General features: G+C 52.2%; 5 protein-coding genes across 5 annotated transcripts; 2 read left to right on the top strand and 3 right to left on the bottom strand.

Moving 5' to 3' along the window:
• Positions 1-1158: 1158 nt before the first annotated feature.
• On the bottom strand, positions 1159-2607 carry N7510_006258 (camp independent regulatory protein; the record flags this gene model as incomplete). Its single annotated transcript, XM_056978184.1, has 1 exon — positions 1159-2607. The coding sequence occupies one exon, from the start codon at positions 2605-2607 to the stop codon at positions 1159-1161; it is 1449 nt and encodes a 482-aa protein (XP_056834216.1).
• Positions 2608-2808: 201 nt separating this feature from the next.
• On the top strand, positions 2809-3599 carry N7510_006257 (uncharacterized protein; the record flags this gene model as incomplete). The annotated part of the gene is made up of 2 exons (XM_056978183.1): positions 2809-3025; positions 3103-3599. The coding sequence occupies 2 exons, from the start codon at positions 2809-2811 to the stop codon at positions 3597-3599; spliced, it is 714 nt and encodes a 237-aa protein (XP_056834215.1).
• An 813-nt stretch (positions 3600-4412) lies between these two features.
• Positions 4413-5217, top strand: N7510_006256 (uncharacterized protein; the record flags this gene model as incomplete). Its single annotated transcript, XM_056978182.1, has 2 exons — positions 4413-4521; positions 4946-5217. The coding sequence occupies 2 exons, from the start codon at positions 4413-4415 to the stop codon at positions 5215-5217; spliced, it is 381 nt and encodes a 126-aa protein (XP_056834214.1).
• A 2925-nt stretch (positions 5218-8142) lies between these two features.
• N7510_006255 (uncharacterized protein) lies at positions 8143-8994 on the bottom strand (the record flags this gene model as incomplete). The annotated part of the gene is made up of 1 exon (XM_056978181.1): positions 8143-8994. The coding sequence occupies one exon, from the start codon at positions 8992-8994 to the stop codon at positions 8143-8145; it is 852 nt and encodes a 283-aa protein (XP_056834213.1).
• A 2569-nt stretch (positions 8995-11563) lies between these two features.
• On the bottom strand, positions 11564-13715 carry N7510_006254 (tRNA modification protein MTO1; the record flags this gene model as incomplete). Its single annotated transcript, XM_056978180.1, has 2 exons — positions 11564-13541; positions 13606-13715. The coding sequence occupies 2 exons, from the start codon at positions 13713-13715 to the stop codon at positions 11564-11566; spliced, it is 2088 nt and encodes a 695-aa protein (XP_056834212.1).
• Positions 13716-13871: the final 156 nt, after the last annotated feature.

Here is a 13871-nt window from a genome sequence, read left to right as displayed (position 1 = left end):
ACCACTCGCCTTACCTTACCTCGTAGAAGCTGTGGGTTGTGGGCCTACTTTCCATTTTTTCTACATGATCCCATCTGCATCTACAGATGATCTATCTACCTTACCCTATCTCTGTGGTATGTCTGAATGGACTGGACTGGATGGGCTCCAGTGAGTGTTGAGTGTATGACTATGTCTGAGTTGATACCAACATCAATAAAAAGGTTATGGTTTGATGAAACAGCACTCCATTCCAGTGTGTAGTGACAGAGAGTAGATGGATAGAGACAAGAGCCTGTGTGGACCAGGGTACACCGCCAGCAGGAAAAAAAAAAAAAGAAAAGAAAAAGATAAAGAGCATGCCTATCTGTCTCAAGCACAGCATATCAAACTTTACTTAAAAAGCATAACCTAAACTCCCTCCTACAAAGATTAAGCATAAATATGGAGCAATGCACAACCCTGGAACGGAAAACTCGAAATCGAATCAGACCCCACCGCCCCACGCACGAGATCGTTGTTGATCGTGATCGCGATCGTGGTCGCATATAATAAAATAATATAGGTGACAATGAGAAATAGCAGTTCCGACAGAGAAGCATACATGCGATACTGGAGGAGAAGAAAGGAAGCGTGGAGAGGAAAAGGAGGAGCAGGGGTCATATCATAAGCCGACACACATCGAAAAGAGGGAAAGCAAAGAGACAACCAAGAATTTTGGGGGTTGTCGCAATAGTGGTTTGATATAGCATCACATCGTCAGAAAAAGAAAAGATAAGAATCAGAAAACAAAACGCCATCCTTCCAGACCTAGATCAGATCAGAATCAGAGAGCCAACGTTTGAAGAAACAGACAGGTTCCTTCCCCGCCCATTCAACATGAAAAGTAAAGCAAAGCAAAATCCACCTAGATATGAACAGAATTGGGAGAGCAGATTAAAAGGGAAGAATAAAAAACGAACCCAGAGAGAAACAGACAAGTACACACAGCGAGAGGACGTAATGATTTTTGGGTCCTCGGGGATATTGAAGTCACAGAACAGTGTCTCTATCATCAGACAAAAAGCAAGAAACACGGAAAAATAGGCCACCCGTTTGTTTCCCCGACTCCTACGCTCCCAAGATTCCCGGACAAACACCATCAAAGGACACAAGGAAGCAAAAAGCAAGGAAGAGAGATCATATTTGGGGCTGCGCGGGGGCAGTCGTTGTCCATGTCGAGAGCGGCTGTGCGGTTGCGTAATGCGCAGGATGATTGTTCATCGGACCTGGGCCGCCCATGTAGTATTGAGGGCGGTCGGCACCAGCATAGTATCCCGGTTGAACCGGATGTGATTCTCGGCGCGGCACGCTAGGATCAAGGCCAAGGCCACGGGGTGTGTCGATGGACGCGCTCGGAGTCGTGTCGAGTTGGCCGGACAGGCTAAAGCTGCTGCGCGAGTAGGTAGCCGGTGTCGAGGGGTCCAACGGGGACGTGGCATCAGTGACGGCGCTGCGCGACGAGATGGATGAGTTGCGGTAGGCTGATTGGCTGTGGTCGGAGGTCGATCGGTTGCGCTCACCCAGCGACCCGGACATGGCCGGGTTGAGCGCGCCCGGGATGGAGGAAATAGATCCGTGGCTCATCGCCGAATCCATACTGCCGCCGTATGGCCCCGCGCGGAAGGCATGGTAATCTTCCGGCTTGGGCTGCATGGTCGCCGAGCCGGGGGCTGGCAGGTAAGGGTTTGGCGCGGGCTGTCCCGGCAAAGATGATGCCATCGAGTATGCTGGGATCGGGCCGGGTCCTGTCTGTGGAGGGTGTGTGGCGGCGTAAGGGCTGGCATGCATGTAGAAGTCGGTCGATGGGTTTGGCATCCCGTACCCTGGTGGGGCCATCATCTGTGGGCGATAGCCGTAGAGGGTGTGGGATGGGTCGTGCGGGTTCTCGATGGCGCCGGTCTCCAGATCGTCGATCGGGGCACGGAAGCTCTGTTTCTGGGTAAGTTCGGGGCGCGGTCGCAGGTAGCGCAGCGAGTCCACCATCGAGGGTGGGTTCAGCGCTCCGCGCATCACATCGTCCACGCTGTAGTACGACACCAGGTGGTGTGTCACCCCCGAGACCGTCACGCTCATCGTCTTCTTGACCAAACCCGAGTCCTTGAACCCGTACGAATCGACCAGCGACCCGACCAATGCCCGCTCCACCTCTGACTGATGGGGCCGGTCTCCGAACGAGCCCTGTGGAGAAGTAGGTGAATAACTCGGGCCGTTGCTGTCGTGTCGCGGGTACGGCTCCCCCGGCCGGGTTGCGGGCGTGGGGCGTCGGTTGCCTTTTTTCATCGCGCGCTTCTTCTCACCGGGCGGGAATGGTTTGTCCAACTCCCGGTAGACTAGGAAGTTGCCCAGGATGCGACTGGGACTCCAGGTCACTCCGTCGGTCCATCGCTTGATGCCGGAGGAGTTCTCTTCGTAGATAAAAACGCTGCCGCTGCGCACCAACTGGCTGCGCTCGCGATCGTGCGGCCGGCGGGGAACATGATGTAGCACCCCGGTCAAGCAGGCCTCGAAAAGGAGCAGCGCATCTTGGGTTGTGGCAACGTACCCGGTGAAGGTAGGCTCCAGCACCGCCGCAGCGCCGTTGACCATGATGGGTGAGGGAGGGGGAGTGCTGTTCTCTGGCTCGATAAGGTTGCGGGCAAGGCCAGGAACCGCGATGAGGAGGGGAGTGGAGGGGGGAAGAAGATGGAAGGGGGCAGGAAGAGACTTTTTTAGAGTGTTGGAGAGAGAGTTCGTCAGTTTGTGGGAGGAAGTGGCAGAAGATAAGCTCCAGGGATCGACCAGGGTCTGATGGAGCAGTCAACCAGCGGGTTTTTGAGTTGGGTTGGGGGGCACCCCCTCCAGCGGCCGGATCGACCAAGCACGGGCCCTGGGTCAAGGCATCCAGCGACGAGCGCGGTTCCACGGGTGAGCAAGCGTACAGGCGGCGGTGATGGCACTGGAGTGCAGAGCAGAGCAGCAGAGGCAGCGGATGGGCGACACAAGAAACGGGCAGGATCGCCCGACGGTCACACGGGAGGCTAATGGCACAGTTGAGCCGAGGTGGGAGATACGAGACGAGATGAGATCATGTACATGATCCAGTGATTATTTATTCTCCCCTACAACCGTCCTCTTTGGCGCTTCCCTTCGACCAGCCCAACCCGACCAATTATGATCGCGACACCGAGAAAAGGGTCCCGTCATCGAACCAATCTCACACCACCCGGTGGGCCCCCGCGGGCCAAGTCAGCATCATCACCATCGCTCTACGATCGCGCCCCGTCCCATGGTTGTTGCCAAACGGCTTAGCACGAGCGGGGACTATCGGGCAACTGGAAGAGCCTGGCCACGTCCACCGTTCACTTGATTGGTTGAGCCTGGAGATCTGGCGACTCCATCGAGATCCGGCCTCTGGCCTGCTCCCCCCTACCCACCGGGCGATTTGGAGCGACAAGCCGCGCCTTTCCGCCCTGGTCGGGAAGACTGAACAGAACCGACACAGCAGACAGGATGATCGCTGGGCATGTCGAGGCAGCAGGTGGCCAAGACGGGGACCGAGCGCAGAGTCTGCCTCACCACCCAATGCACTTCCCCCTTAGGGAGATCCCCGGGGCCAAGCCGTCAGCATGATTCGCCGTGCCTGAACGTCGTGTCCCCCCAGCCTGGGCCGGCCAATGAGCGCCGACGGATGTGCAGAACCGGGCGTGGTCGGAGGGACTACGCGTTCTAGTGCGAGTCTTTCTTTTTCGAGCGTTGGGCCAGCGGGCAGGAGGAGCCCGGGGATTGGCGTGACAATCCTTTACTGGATACGCCGACGAACCTTCGCGGGAGATCCTCAGCAGATCCAATTTGCTGCCAGAAGCAGGAGGAGATGGACCATCCCAATCTCCGCGCTGACACGCCACTGGTCGTACCCCGGAAGGGCCTCTCGCCCCTCCCCCCTTTCCTCTCATCCGGGATCGGCATCTCACAGCGTGGCTAGAGGACGGAGTATGTCTGAAAAACGGCGCACCGTGTCAGATGCCGGAGCACAGTCCTCCGTTGTTTCAGGTCTCGATTGGCAGGTCCCAAGGGAATGGGTGAACCGGAGAAGATCCTAGTTGGCGCACGCTTGCTCAAACTCAATTGGCGCGGACTGACAGATGTCAGAGCAGAACAATGGGCCTGTCTATTTGCAGGACCTCCCTCTTCTTTTTTTGGGTACTGGCACGGATCCTGCGGATCCCCCGGCGGCGCAAATCTAGACGTGGTGACCCAAGAAAAGAGATTGGGAGGTCGACCTGATCAGCGCGCATCGCGGTCTCCCACAGCCTCGAAACATGGCAGCGTCAGCTGGAGGGGCGCAAAGGGGGCCGGAGCGGTACATACAGTCTTTGAAATCATAAATCCGTTTTTGACCACGGCTCCTCAGGATGGCGCTCATCTCGACCAGCCCCTTTACCCCACAATCGGGAGAGGAAGACGAATCAGCAGCGGAGAGTGATATGCCTCAGAGCGCCATGACCAGGGAAAATGTGCCATGTCGATCCCTCATGCCTATTCGGCACACCACCCCCCACTTTCACGCACCAGCTACCAGACTTTCGGGCCAGGCATCCGTGCGAGGTTGAGACAGGGGGTTGCGCTAGCGGGCATCCCAGTCCTGATCAGGGAGGTCGATGATGACGGATGATGTATGCCCAACCATCATATCAGGTCGAAGAGGATCATCCAAGCACGGCTGCAGCTCTCGACAGAAAAAAAAAAGCACGCTAACATGCCCCGGTCAGGCCTGCTCTCACTAGTGCACGGTGGCGCTGGGGCCATCTTGTTTCCCCCCCCTCTGGTCATTAATTCCCGCAACAGGGCTCGATCTCAGGGGGGCGTTTGGGGCTGGGTTAGGTTGATGGTCCGTGATTTTCCTTCTAACACCTGACTAACAAACTCTCCCTCTCCGTCGCCCCAGCCTCAACAAAAACCGATGATGGACTGAAGATCCGGTATGGAGCCGGACGTACACACTACCGACTAGCCCGGCTCCAAGACAATAGCTTCACTTCAATAGGCGCCGGAGATCGGTCGGAGTATATCGAAAATACTCCAGAGCGATTTTCTGATCGCCAGCATCTGGGTGATGCACCTGGACAGGCACCCAGCGCTAAGATCATGATCATCGTCTGTGATCGTCTATTGTTTCCGTTCCGGGAGAGCCGGCTAACGGACTCCACGCATGAATAATAATCATGATAATAATAATAATAATAATAATAATAATCAATAATAGTATTATTCCCTTCAGGTCGCACGACCGTGGATGATCGCAGAAAAAGGAAAAAGATAATCAAATAATATAGAGGCACTACCGTCTCGGGGAGTTAACAGGAAGCGCCCTGTGCTTGCCATCGCCATGTGGCCATGAAAACCCAAAAGCCAAAAAAAAAAAATTAAAAAACTCGGGACCGCGCAAACTGCGATCAGCGCCTCGTGTTCCCGCGCAGGATTTCGTGTAGATCAAGGTCAAGCCTGGACGGCGTTGGAGCTTGGCCCCAGTAAGTTAGTAGCCTTACCATCCAGGTGCCTTGACCGTCTGCCCTCGTGCGTGGTGTGTCATAGCTCTCGGACTCGACCGAGCAGAGAGGAGGTCCATGTGGTGAATGGAGAGGAGTGTTTTTATCTACACTGTGGGCATCTCGGTCTGCCTCCGGATGTCTCCATCCGTGCTAACCGCTTTCATGAGCCGATCGCTTGGCTCTCGGGATTGGGCTGGCCACTGCTGGACTAGGGTGGTGCTTGGCGGCTGGTACCTTATCCTGAAGCTCGTTGGGTTTGGCCGGGGTCGGGGCCGGAATGGCGGTTTTCGGTTCTCCGGGGTAGTTAGTGAGACTCGAGACTCGCTGGAACGGTGGAGGCCGAAGTACTAGTCACTACATCCTAATGAGATGTAACTCTACTCCTACATGAAAATGTGCCGACGGGTAAATTATTGTATCCTCTAAGAACACGAGGCCGTCGTAGATCACTGTTACTGCCACCGTCACAGGTGCCAGGGATCCCTGTCAAACTGAAACGATCCGCGCACCCCCTTGCGTGATACCACTGTGGCGGGACGGTGTCAATTTGTATGGGGAGTTCTTGAAGGTTTCGAGCTCATGCACTATATGCAATGCACATCCTTTGAGAGGTGAGAGGGGGGTATACATCACGAACAAAATGACCGTGCGAGGTCAGGATGAGAAGGAGAAGAAGCATGGCTCGATGGAGAGATTCATAAAGGTTAAGTTAAGAGCTTAATTGGTGAAAAAAGGATATCCCGTCCCGAGAAATAGGTAGCATATAAAGACTGACACTAATCATCGATTAAACCAGGTGATAGTGGAGAATGGCGGAATCGCCGAATCCCGGCTATTGCACAGTTGACACATTCTGGACTCACTACACGCAATTTTAAGCCGACCTTGTAAAGGATACTACGAAGGTTAAACCCCAAAAAAGAGAGAGGGATCTTTGGCTAAGACGAGGATCAAAAATGCTATTGCTAAAACAAATGCAGGTCGATCGATCGTGAACACAGAGAAGAGGAATGGCTCAGTGCCTCTCACCGGATATTGCTCCCATGGAGCCAACCTGGCCTTCCTAGTAGAGATTATCTGGGCCGATGCCAGCCTGGGGAAAGGGGTCACCATCTACGTGACCGATTCGGGCTTCAACCTGCACGTTCCAGCGAGTCCTCTGTTCTTTGTTTTGTCGGACTATATATTGAAATCCAACGAGGATTTTGACGCAACTTCAGACAGGATGGGCAATCAATACATGGTGGATAATGAAAGAACCCTCCCCCTTGACAAAACCCTCAAGAGATCCAGCGTGGCGAAAACCCAGGATACCACAGACTGGACGAACCACGGCAGAGCGTTGCCGGTATGGCCAATAGGCCGACATATGGTGTGGCATCTAAAGCTGATCTCTGGCTTGTGAAAGCGAAGAAGCATGACAGAAGCCGGGTTGACGCTTGAAAACCGCAAGGTAAAATATATGCGGCCTATCAGGCGCATTTATTCATATTTTGGGCCATATCACATCTGACACGAAGGGAAAGGCGACTGTCAATATGTCCTTTGTTCGGTTATTATCATAAAAGTAATATTAACCTCATGTTGACCTTCAAACCAGGCCAACATACTAGCAAGGACATGAAGAACTCTTTGACAAGTTCATAAAAAGTCTTGCGCGTCTTCATGCGTCCCCAGCTACCTCAGTCGGGAATACCGGGGATGAAAAGAGCAGTGGGTTAAACCTACAAATCTGGGCACCAAGGCATTGCGTTGGTTACCGTCAGGGCCGTGACCCAAGATGGTGATTTATGGCCTGAGACCACGCCTTGAATACCTGGCATGGCTGGATCAATCACAATCTACGCACAGGGGTTTGAGGGCGGGGACCTCCTGACGCCGATATACATGTGTATACTGACCATCTGCGAACAGATGTGGCATCGCCAGCGATCAAAAGTCCTGGGCATCAATGTTCTGGAATTCTCTTTAAGCCTTTCCGGGTTGTTTATGGTTGGATGATTTACTAGCTAGTAAGATGAGGGAGACATACGATGAGCTCAAACTCTAAACGACTACTAATAGCTCTACATCTAAGAAGACTAGCGTCTAGATTTCATCCGAATAGAGACTTTTGACACCCGGCAGGAATCAATGATATTATTGGCGCAGATTGACCCGTCCTATGTCTCGGGGATTCGAGGAGGCTATGAACAAGGTTATTCGTCAACAGGCCTAGTATGGCTTCTGAGGATTTGCAAATAGCAATTCGGTGGATAAACTGATGGGCCACGTATATGAAGAGAGAACCCCATGGTATGGCACGGTTGTCCAGGAGCAGGTAATGTGTCTTACTGCCTTCCAACCAGGGGATTTGAAGTTTAATTGTCCGTGGAATAGCCACCGATTATCCAGCTCAACACATAACTATCGTCATCAGTTTTGTATTCAGTGATATTACGCATAAATCTATCAGGTAATCTGATAGCGCTCTTTGTTCAGCAGTCTCAACGACTCTGGATGCGCCATAATTTAATCGACAGGGTGGAGATTGAATACAATGGAAGAAATAAATCAATCGAGAAGGGAAATCAATCATAATGGAATCAATCGGTCATCCAAAAGAATTCTCCGATTCACCTACACAACCCATTCTGAGCGATTTTCCACCCGCTTTAATCCCTTTTTGTATCCCTTTATTGATAAGGGCCTTGGCCTCATCTGATACTTCGATACCAAATGATTCTAATAGTGCGTCTCCCTCGGGCTGAATGAACGAAACCAGCGCCATCATAATACTCACTAGGATCTCGCAAAGTAGAGTATTAGAATCGGCATCCTTCCATGTCATTTGTATATTTATCTGTTCCAGTTCGGTATTGATATCATCCTTGTAAATGAGCTGTATCAGTCGTGGGACGTTAAAGAAGGGGTAATCGTATGACAACGCTGGTCCTCTGCCCGACTGGTGGGTGACTTTTCCGTAGGCGAGGGTTCCGACGGTCAAATGCGCAAATCTAAATGCTAGCAACCAAAGCCATGCGTCGAGGTTCGCTAATGTGAACTGGCTCTTTGCAACCGTAGCATATAGCGTTCCGCTAGGATCAAGACCTGAAATAGACCCGCTATCTTGGACTGTCCATGACATGACGGGCACCGCTGATGGGTTACACCCGTACTGGGTGACTGTTTCGGTTGTTGTTGTAATTGAACCCTTCGCACCGTCTGGAAGGTTTGAAAATGTTAACAGTTGCATCGTAGTAGTTACCGCAGTGGCCGATATAGTAGGAGAGGCGCAGGCGCTGCTGAAAGCGGTGTAGAATTTAGCCATCAAATCATATGAGGCTAAAGTAGCGTTCCAAGCGCCTGTTCCCGACGTCACTGACTCAGTATAATATCCCCAGTTCCCACTGATGACTGCCGACAGAAGAAAGGGGTCTACTGAAGTAGTTGATTCGACACCCATTTGATGGGGGTTCACCCAAGAAGAGCCCGCGCAATACGTCTCATACATCATGGTGCTAAGTCCGGCTATGGCCGATATGGTTGACGATTCACAATAATATAACCCCGAGTCTGTCAAGTTGTAGAAAGAAAAAGGGATTGTAGAAGTCTGCGGCGCTGCGGTCGTCTTCGGGGTCGTCGTGGTCCAAGTTTTCGGGATCGTTGTTGGGCAAGTTCCGGTAGAGCCTTGAAGCGATAGTGTTGTCGTGAAACTATTCGTACAGGTGCAGATAGCGTAAGGAACTGCTGGATTTCCAGAATAGCCGCAGGCTGGTGAGGTGGTAGCCGAAGCTGGGCCTGTGGTAACTTCATTTAGTCTAGATCAGATGGAAAAGCTTCTTCGATATCATACCGTTGTGTTTATGTTTAGCGCGGCATGCTGTGGCTTTCTTTCGTCCATGTTTTCCAAGTTTCCTATTTCCCGGGACCTTTTTGTCTTTTATAATATGGGCTCCAACTTTGAAAAAATTAGCTCCGGTGCTCAATTGGGTGATAGTTGAGATCTACCTTGTTCTAGCACTTGCCCAGGTAGAGCTGAGGAGTGTATGGGTCGGGTTCTTGTGACCGACGTCGGGAGAGGAGTCGATAGCTTTGCTTGATGGCCTGGCTGAATACTTCCAGGCAAGGCTGAGGTTATGGCTGTTAACTGCAGTAATCACCAGATGAGCTGCATATTGAATCGAGATCCGGAAGATCAGAGACGTGTCAAGAAGAACAACAAGTACGGAAGAACCGGGTCATTTAAAACAAATCTTAAATAGACGGCAAGGGCTAAGAGTACATTGCGAATACGGCCCCCTTTCATGCGGTGCTTATTTTACGGAGTAAATCATCTATTATACAAATTCTTTTGTGCTTCATGGGTCCTGAATTCTTTCCAAATGGAGCCAAATGACATAGATGATAGTGTATGTTTAAGCATATTGAAAGATTCTATTATCAGCGGCCCACGCCCAAGTGGGTCGGGGCTATGAAATTCTCAAAACGGGGCGGGCCATAAGGATTTTTCTCAACTCCAAAACAGTTGTTGAAACGATAAGGGAAAGTGACTAACGGAAGATTGATTATTATTGAGAAAGCTTGTCATAGCAGATATTTTTCTAATCACTTGAAGCGTTAGCTTACAAAGATAATCATGAAGGACATACACATTCAAATTAAGAAGGTTGCCCAGCCTCTGAAACCGTTAAGCACGATTGTCCTCTATAAGGATCCAATGCATTATTCGGGCATTTCAATTCTTGGCAAAAGTTAAGCTTTGCCAATATTGTCAAAATATATGTTTTTTTATATTGGTATCTGACAATACGTTTATAGGATTTTAATTATCGGAAGCGAGAATTTTAGTACTACCCTTCTATTGGCTGATTTGTGCACCTGTTCTAAGGGGTGGTGCCAGATCTGGGCAGCAGGATGTTAATCTGAAGCACGGTGTAGGTCCGACTTGGGCAAGTGAGACGTTTCTGGCCCTCTTTTCACACTAGTCAACACCAAAACGTGATCCTCAAGGTTGTTTACTGGACGAAAATAACTAAGATGCCAAAGTGCTGTTCAGCCTGTAAGATTTTTTAGAAAGGGGCTATTTTGAGCTTGGCCCTGGCCCCAATACAAAGCAGCCAAAAGGAATAGTTATGCCTGCAGGAATGAAGCCAAACTACATATGGCCCTTATAGGATTTAGAGCGACGGCATAAATAGCCGACCGATTACGCGCTAAAATGAACAGCCTTTCATGACAACAATAACGAAAAGAAGGGCCAGATTCCAAGGAACTCAAAGCCAAATGAGTCGAGGCATTTTCGATCCAATCTAAGCTTCGGGCATCCTACCCGGCGGGGTCCGTCCATTCCTTCCACGGACATCAATCTGTCAATTAAGCAACTAGTGCGGCTGGGCAATTGTCTCGGCGCGCGTGGCATTTCACCGTAATAATAGTTCCTGCATTTGTATCTACGTATATAAGAGACGCTTCCAGGTTGGACCCAACCCCTGCGCAGTTGGGGGCCGGTGATGTGTTCTCATTCTTCTTCTATGTCTCCTTAACCTAAAAGCGAATATACTATTTTCGTTCAATTTATTCCATTCATTCTAGCCATGAGCTCTTCTAGCGCTGACCGAATTTCTCGAGTTCTTACGCTCGGTCTGCTACTAGCTATAATTATGGGTTGGTGGCCCTGAGTACGTACGCGCACAGTTCAATCATATTACGTGACCCGTAGGATGAATCAGGACTTGGGTAAAAATGGCCCCAAACATGTCCGAGCCAGCAACCATTTTTCGGCGCTCGATTGATCCTCACTCTGTTGTGGTGTAATTCTGGCCCCCACTCATACAGGAGCGTATGTATCTTCACTGTGATATTCATGCAAGAGAAGAGAAAAGTGATATACATAAGTACACGACTGACAAAAGATCACCGAATCCACATAGTATATACCCAGCGCAATGCGATGAACAATCCAAGGCGCCATGAGTTGCCCGCTAGTAACGATGTCAAAAATAGAAAAAAACTCGTCCACTCGAAATCGAAAATCAAGGCGACGAGCGGAGAGCCTCCTCGGCAGCAGCCCTATCCACCTCATCCCGCCCATCCAATTCCTGCGCACCAAACCCACTCCCCTTCCTCACATGCATCAAAAGCCTCAGTGCCCCAGCGGGCGTCATGCCCTCGATCCGACGAGCCATGCCCACGCTGGCGGGACGAACCCGCTCTAGCGCCTGGCGCTCCTCGTTGCTAATTCCCGGAATGCAGCTGTAATCCAGGTCTGCAGGCAGAAACAGGTTCTCGTCCTGCTGGAACCGACGGGCCATCTTTTCCTGGCGCTTGAGGTACGGCGCGTAGCGGCCTTCGATGGCAACGCGCGTGCGGATCTCTGGTGCGAAGGAGGACGTTGTGTATATTGTTGGCCCACCAGACTCGATGTGAGGAATCAGCGTATCGATTTGGGCATCTTCAAGACAGAGCATGTCTAGTGCTGAGCGGACGGAGGTGTCGGCGCGGATCTTGAAGCCCCGGCGAGACCATGCAACTGATGACATTTTTGTGCTGGCGAGGAGAGCTTGGAGCTCTTGGATTTGCGTTTCTGTATCACTGAAATGGCGCCAGCGCTTGTCTGAGACGACGCCGGCCTCCCGGGCCATGCGGGTTAGGCGTAGGTCTGCGTTGTCGGAGCGCGTTGAGATACGGTATTCGCTGCGCGTGGTGAACATCCGGTAGGGCTCAGAGACACCCTTGGTGATGAGGTCGTCGATCATGATGCCTATGAACCCGTCGGACCGGGTGAGAGTCAAGGCGTCGCGGTTTTGCGCCGCCAGTCCGGCGTTCGTGCCTGCGATAATACCCTGTCCGGCCGCTTCTTCGTAGCCCGTTGTGCCATTGATCTGGCCGGCCAGGTAGAGGCCGCTGATCAATTTTGTTTCGAGGGTTGGTCGAAGATTCCGGGGATCGATGTAGTCGTATTCCACGCCGTAGCCCGGCTGGAGCATCTGGACGTTCTCCAAGCCGCGCACCGTGCGCAGCATGGCGAATTGCGCGTCCTCAGGAACGGTCATCGAGATGCCATTCGGGTAGATCACTTCGTTGGGCGCAAATCCTTCCGGCTCTAGCCAGATCTGGTGTCGGGTCTTGTCTTTGAACCGAATGATCTTCGATTCTAGCGACGGACAGTATCGTGGTCCCCGGACCGTCTCGCGAATGTGCACTGATTTGTCCAGATTGGCCCGGATGATTTCGTGGGATGCTTCGTTGGTATGGGTCATCCAGCACGTCAATTGGCCTTCGTCGCCCACTTGAACGGAGTTGTTGAGATATGAGAATGGCTGTGGTGGTGAATCCCCTCTTTGCACTTCCAGGCTCGAGAAATCGATCGTCTTCATGTCCAACCGGGGGGGCGTGCCGGTCTTCAGACGGCCTAGCTGAAAGCCAGCGTCGCGGAGTGACTTGCTCAGGCCGTAGGTCGGTGCCTCGCCCATGCGTCCCGACGGGAAGACATCCATACCAATATGGATCTCACCACCCAGAAACGTGCCCGTCGTAATGACCACGCGCCCGGTGGGAATCACCTCCCCCGACTCCAAACGCACGCCCACAATCTTACCCTGCGCCCCGGGGACATTCTCTCCCCCGTCCTTCGAGACCACGATATCCGCAACCTTACCCTCCACGATACTCAATCCCTGAGTACCCGTCAATTCCTCCAGCATATAGTTCTTGTACAGATCACGATCGATCTGCGCACGCGGTCCCCAAACCGCGGGCCCCTTGGAGCGATTCAACATCCGAAACATAATCCCCGCCTTGTCGATAATCCGGCCCGCAACGCCATCCATGGCATCCACCTCGCGCAGCATCGTGCCTTTGCCGATCCCGCCGAAGCTGGGATTGCATGAGCAGACGCCGATATTCGATCGCGAGGGCGTGATCAAGGCCGTGCGTGCGCCGGAGCGCGCTGCCGCCGCGCAGGCTTCAGATCCGGCATGGCCACCTCCGATCACGACGACATCGTATGGTCTGTTTGGAGATGCAATGGTGAGTTGCGTAGTACTTCAAAAGGGGGGTGGAGGAAAGTCCATACTGCGAGTCATCGGAGACTGTGGCCAGACCGCGGTGCGTGTGGGCCAATCCTGAGCGCAGCCCGTATCTCTGCTTCAGCAGTGGGCGTACCGCCAGTGCCCGAGAAGCCATTGTGAAAGACAGTCTGTCAGTCGCAGCCGAAAGAAACATTCGCAGCGATAAGAAAATCATCGGCATCATGTGACCTACATCCGATAACGCCATCCAATTGCAGCCCCGCCGATATTCAGCTATTCGTCTGACATCTTCTTTATCCATCACTTACTG

The sequence above is a fragment of the Penicillium lagena genome (assembly GCF_028827675.1).
Source record: "Penicillium lagena strain IBT 129212 chromosome Unknown utg000003l_segment0_segment0, whole genome shotgun sequence".
Classification (NCBI taxonomy): Eukaryota; Fungi; Ascomycota; class Eurotiomycetes; order Eurotiales; family Aspergillaceae; genus Penicillium; species Penicillium lagena.
This window is presented reverse-complemented; position numbering and strand designations above follow the sequence as displayed.